Source organism: Schistocerca cancellata, chromosome 5 (genome assembly GCF_023864275.1).
Source record: "Schistocerca cancellata isolate TAMUIC-IGC-003103 chromosome 5, iqSchCanc2.1, whole genome shotgun sequence".
Classification (NCBI taxonomy): domain Eukaryota; kingdom Metazoa; phylum Arthropoda; class Insecta; order Orthoptera; family Acrididae; genus Schistocerca; species Schistocerca cancellata.
Window position 1 is genome coordinate 186,597,764 of NC_064630.1, and position 5,999 is coordinate 186,603,762.

At 43.9% G+C, this 5,999-nt stretch overlaps 1 protein-coding gene across 1 annotated transcript; it reads right to left on the reverse strand.

The window, feature by feature from the left end:
* Positions 1–4,729: 4,729 nt before the first annotated feature.
* LOC126188429 (uncharacterized) lies at positions 4,730–5,722 on the reverse strand. Its single transcript, XM_049930032.1, has 2 exons — positions 5,565–5,722; positions 4,730–5,222 (listed from the first exon to the last, which is right to left on the reverse strand). The coding sequence occupies exons 1-2, from the start codon at positions 5,720–5,722 to the stop codon at positions 4,730–4,732; spliced, it is 651 nt and encodes a 216-aa protein (XP_049785989.1).
* Positions 5,723–5,999: the final 277 nt, after the last annotated feature.

Genomic DNA, 5,999 nt, shown 5'->3' on the forward strand with positions numbered 1-5,999 from the left:
CCACGTGTGTGGTGTTTGCGTAGTGAAAAATGGAGCAATGCTAAAACTAGCCTCGGACGACTGTTGAATGATGCTACTATTTTACAAAAAGTGCAGCTAATCTCTGTGTTACAAAAGAAGAGGTTTGCTCTGAGTTATTATGGAGTGAAACGCCACTTGTATTGAGGACCATGGGGCTCTGCAAGCTGCAAGAGACACATTGCTGACTATGTATACAGCTGAAGATCCTGTAACATTCAGACCCACAAACAGTAAGCTGCTACTTCACATGTCAGTAGCATTTGTTAAACAGGCTTGGCCACAGTTCGTCGTCACGTGAAATGCCACAATTTTATTTGGTCTGCGCTACAACATGTAGCAGTCTTATTTTGTCCGTGTTAGGACGGAAAGAGGACGTCGAGTAGGGAAGACATATTACAAATGCACGTAAGAGTCATGACGTAATTGGACCTGTAGGTTGAGTAATAATATACTTTTTACTTTTAAAGCTTATCTCGTGTGTTTATCTATGTATTTAAAAATCAACATCCTTATAATATCAATCTTTTAAATCAAAGATTTATACTGTAACGAAAGCTGGTATTTATTTGAATACGAAGTCATTCTCCGTCTTACACAGAGATTTCATACATAAATTATGAACGAGTAAAATTTCGTAACGGATGCTAAGTGTTGCTGTTACTGTCGAGAAGAAGACACGACAGGGTGAAGTGAAACTTCTACTTCACTTAGTCAGATAACTGTTTTGGCTTGTGTATTTTGCAAATTGAAACCAATGGGGTGTGACGAAATCTGCTCTTGTGTTGATTTATATCAAATATAGGTAGTAACTGACATCCATTACGTAATTTCTGATGACATGTTGCTAAGTGAATTGAGTATTTTCATACCTTGTCTGATATATTATTATATAACATTAACATTACATACGTCATCAGTTATTAAAAGTTTATTATGTTAATTTTGATGAAAAATACTGAGCTATTTAAAGTAATTCCATATGTGTGAATATAGTCACATTAATATTATGCATTCCTGAGAGTTTAAGTACTCTAGGTTGAACTAACATCCTGTAAAATCGTTACCTCAAAGCAAGTTAACATTACATTACTAGGTTTCCTCTACGATACTTTGCTGATAACGTCTGTTAACTACGATTTAAACTAATTAGCGTGATAGACAGCAAACTCACAGAGGAAAGACAGTGATCAGTCATCACATAGCTGAGCATCTGCTGCACGCGACTGTCTCCTGTAATTTAAGAGTTCGATTACCTTACACAGATGATAAAGCGATTTTTACATCCTAATTATAATAAAATATATTGAACCTAACGTGGACATCGCAAGCGACTTCCTATTTACTCGACGTTAATAAATCTCTCTTGCTGAAATGCATCCCATGGTTTTGCAAGTCTTCATCATTTCACTCTACATTTGCTGCCATCAATGATTTTCCTTCTTAAGTTGTGGTGTCACCGCCAGACACCACACTTGCTAGGTGGTAGCTTTTAAATCGGCCGCGGTCCGCTAGTATACGTCGGACCGACGTGTCGCCACTGTCAGTAATTGCAGACCGAGCGCCGCCACACGGCAGGTCTAGAGACAGATCCTAGCACTCAGCCCAGTTGTACAGCCGACGTTGCTAGCCATGGTTCACTGAAAACTACGCTCTCATTTGCCGAGACGATAGTTAGCATAGCCTTTAGCTACATTTGCTACGACCTAGCAAGGCGCCGTATTCAATTGATATTGAGATTCTATTAATGTATCATCAGGAGCGATGTTCTACAAATGTGGATTAAAGTTAAGTATTCCAGAAGCTACTTTTCTTTATAGCATTCATTACGTATCCTGTTTCAGGCCTCACGCCAGCCTGCGTGAGTTTAAGCGCGTGCCTTTCGGCTTCCTGTCATTGTGTCTAGGCTGTCTTGTCTAGACACAACATAAGTAGCAGAACTCACGTCAGACGACTGTGTACAGTTCTACGAAGAAGGCCTGCGCAAATAGTGATTGAATATCGTTTGTTAATGCACATTTGAACTAAAATTTATTAAAACTACAAAAAGTCACGTGATTCACCACATCAGCAAACGTAAAAGAATGGCACCCAAAACCAATGCGTACAGTTACCTGTTTCCAAATTGCTAGCCCTACAAACGAAATACGTAGATACGATGTACTTTAACTTATACACCTTGCACCAATAAGCATCTGAGAGTAAAATTACATAATCTTAACGGTCTAGGCTTTTATATAAAATCAAACAATTCTTAAAAGCTTTTAGCACTGCAAGAAATACTTTGCATAAACTCACAGTAACCCCCAACTGAAGCTTAAATGGGCACATCCAAGGACATTTGAATCAATCTAAAAAAAGTTTTACGGAATCTTATATACTCGTATAAGAATTGTAGTAAAAGAGTTTAAGGGGAAATTTTACAAAACATTCTAAGCAACGTCCTGGTTTTGAAAGTGGTTTTTACAGGCGCTAGAACCTGTGACACTCCACAAGAACACCGCCGAGCAGCCTAAATTAGCAAAACATTCACAAGGCTATTATTAAAAGCACTATAAAATTCACACAGGCTATATAGTGTGGCAGCAAATGAGTGAGTCTCATACTCAATGTATAAGATTTAGGAATTACCTGCACCTGTTTCTTCATTACCCCTCTTTTTACAATATAGAGCAATTAAAAATTCTCATAACAGAGAATTCAATAAGTTAACACACTTTTGCTGCATTTGTAAGAAAATATTTTTGATTGCAAAACCTGCACTACTGGGCTTAAGAAAACAATCTTATTAATAGCTTAGGGGGCCCAGCCTGGACCATTTCGATCAGGAACACCTGCTAAAATCTCTAGTGTAGCGTTAGATGTCACGCAAAACTTTAAGCTGTTTACAACTGCAAAATTAACTGAACACAAGATCGTATGTCCTTATCCATCTGTGTCACCAAATGAGCGACACAGTAACCAGTAAATATGTAATAAAAAGGAAGCTCTACCACGGAAGGCTGAACCCTATCGAACAAACCAAGTGATATAAATAGTGAGATAATAATTAGTGTGTATCACATTCTCTCGGAGGTCCACCCAGTTAACGAGCATTAGGCAAGTTAGCCATGAGCCCGTCTTCGAAAGCAAAAGCAAAAGCAAAGCCTCAAACCCGGCACCCCAGCGTGCTCAGCACGAACCCCTCTGGTAGGCCACACCTGAGCAATCTCGCCAGAGACAGAACTCCCCTCTGGCACCCTGTAGCGATAGATAAGTGCGCACGATAGGCTGTAGAATCACGGCACCGCTCATCGTTTATTATTTTGAGGATCTTTTATCCTATTCTAATTCCCTCATCGTCACTTGTTTGCATCCGACTGCAGCGCATTTCCCTATTGCTACTTTTCATTTAATAATCTATTCTCAAAACAATACCCATTCAATCAAATGCTCTTCCAAGCCCTTTGCTCTCTCTGACAGAACTACAATGCCTTCTACAATCCTCAAACATTTTAATTCTTCTTCCTAAACTTCAGCTTTCTTCCAAAATTTCTACCGTTTGTTTAGGGACGGCCTACAAACCTGACTCTCTTCTCAACCACAGCTTCCATTTCACTCCTTCCACTCTTAAAACTGCAGCCTAATTTATCGTGCAAATTGTAAATAAGCTTTCGTTCCCCATATTTTACACTTGGTACCATCACCGTTTCAAAGAATGTAATATAGTCAACAATGTGAAAAGCTTTCTCTTACACTCCTAATGCGATAATTGTAGGGTCTCCTTACTTCACTCTACCTTCTAAAATAAGTCCTAGAATCAGTGTTGCCCCACGTGTTCTTACTTTTCTCCAGAATCCAAACCGAATCTTACACAAGGTCGGTGTCTCTCAATTTTCCCATTCTTCTGTTAATGGTTGGTGACAGTATTCTTCACGCATGATTCATTAAACTGATACGTCAGCAATACTCCGACCTGCCTTCTTTGGAGCAGATATTATTGCTTGTTTCCTAAAATTTTATGGTTATTTGTCTGCTTCTTATATCTTTCGCCGTGGATGAATCTCTCAAGCATCTCAATAATTCAATAATTCAGAGGGATATCGTCTATCCCAGACCCCTGCTTCCACTTAGGTCTTTCAACGCTCAGTGAATAAATGTTTACTCTCCAGAGGAGTGTGCGCTGAGATGAAACTTCCTGGCAGATTAAACCTGTGTGCCGGATCGAAACTCGAAATCGGGACCTTTGCATTTTGTGAGCAAGTGCTCTACCAACTGCGCTACCCAAGAACGATTTAAAAAGAAAAAAAAAAACAAAAAAAAACAAAAACACCTCCTCTTTTCTGCGATCTTTGCAACACCAGCACTCCTGGAAGCAAGAATATCGCAGATATATAGCCTAGCCACAGCATGGGGGATTGTTTCCAGAACGAATTCCCACTCTGCAGCGGAGTGTGCGATGATATGAAACTTCCTGGTGGTCTAAAATTGTATGCTGGCTGTCGAACTCGGGACCTTCGCACTTTGCGGGCAAGTGCTCTTCCAACTGAGCTACCCAAGCACGACTCGTGACCTATCCTCACAGCTTTACTTCCGCCAGTACCTCATCTCCATCTCTCATCGTGTCTCGGTTTGGCACACAGCCGCCACCACATTGCTGCTGCTGTTGCCACACCCTGCCGCTCTGGCTGGCCCACAGGTAGAGCTGCTTCTCCTGCTATCCCTTGCCACCTTAGTCACCACTGCAGCTGTTGCTGCTGCTACTGTCACCACTGCAGTAGCTGTATGTACTAGCAGCCTCCACTGCCCTCACTGCCACTGAAGCTGTTGCTGCTACTACTTCCACCCTCTGCCACCCTGACTGCCACCACAGCTGTTCAGCTGCTGCTGTTGCTTTTGCTGCTGCCATCTGCTGCTGCCTTGGCCACCACTGCAGCTGTTGATGCTGCAGCTGCTGCCATCTGATGCCGCTCTGACCTCTTCCACAGGAGTAACTGCTGCTGCTGCCACTGCTTGCCATCTCATTGCTGCTGTAGCTGTTGCTGCTGCTACTGTCACTGCCAGCCTGGCTGCTGCCACAGTTGTTCTGCTGTTGCTGCCAGCCCCTGCCCTCCGTGATCGTCGTCACAGCTGTTGCTGCTGCTTCTGACACCCCCTGCCTGCTGCTGTTACTGCTGCTGGCACCTGGGCTGCTGTCTCCCCAGCAGCCATCGCTGATGCTGCTGCTGCAGCGTTGCTACCATCTTCTGCCCCAGCAACCACTGCAGTTGTTGCTGGTGCTGCTGTCACTACCACCTTATTTGCTGCCACAATTATTGCTGCTGCCACCTCCTCCCAGTGTGGCTGATAATGCAGCTGTTGCTGCTGCTACTCCTGCTGCTGCCACTCCCTGCTGTTGCCATCCCAGATACACTGGCTGCTGCTGCAGCTGTTGCTACTTTTGCTGCCACCCCCTTATCTCCTGGCTGTTACAGTTTCTGTTGTTGCTGCTGTTGCCACCTCATGCTGCCCTGGCTATTGTCACAGCTGTTGCTGCTGCTGCTGGCACCACCTGCCACGCAGGTCACCACCACAGCTGTTGCTGCTGCTGCTGGTGGTACCCCTGGCCACTCAGGCGACCTCCATAACTGTTGCTGCTGTTGCTGCCCCTCCGTGCTGCCCTGGCCTCTGCTACAACTCTTGCTGCTGCTGCTCTGGCTGCTGCAGCTGCTCTGGCTGCTGCCATCCCGACTGCCATAGCATACGCTTTGTGCTTTCACCACTCCATTAGCGACACAACTTTTTCTGCCTTTCTGCTGATGCTTCCATCTGGTGCTGGTGATGCAGCTGCTGCTGTGCCTGGCTGCTGTGTCTATTGTTGCTGTGGCTGCCACACCCACTGCCACTTCTGTTTGCTACTACTGTTCCTGCCATTGCTCCAACCTGCAGCCTTCCACTCTGTCACTGTTCAATGCAGCCAATCCTGCTGCAGTTAGCAGTCATATCCAACGATACTGCTCCCA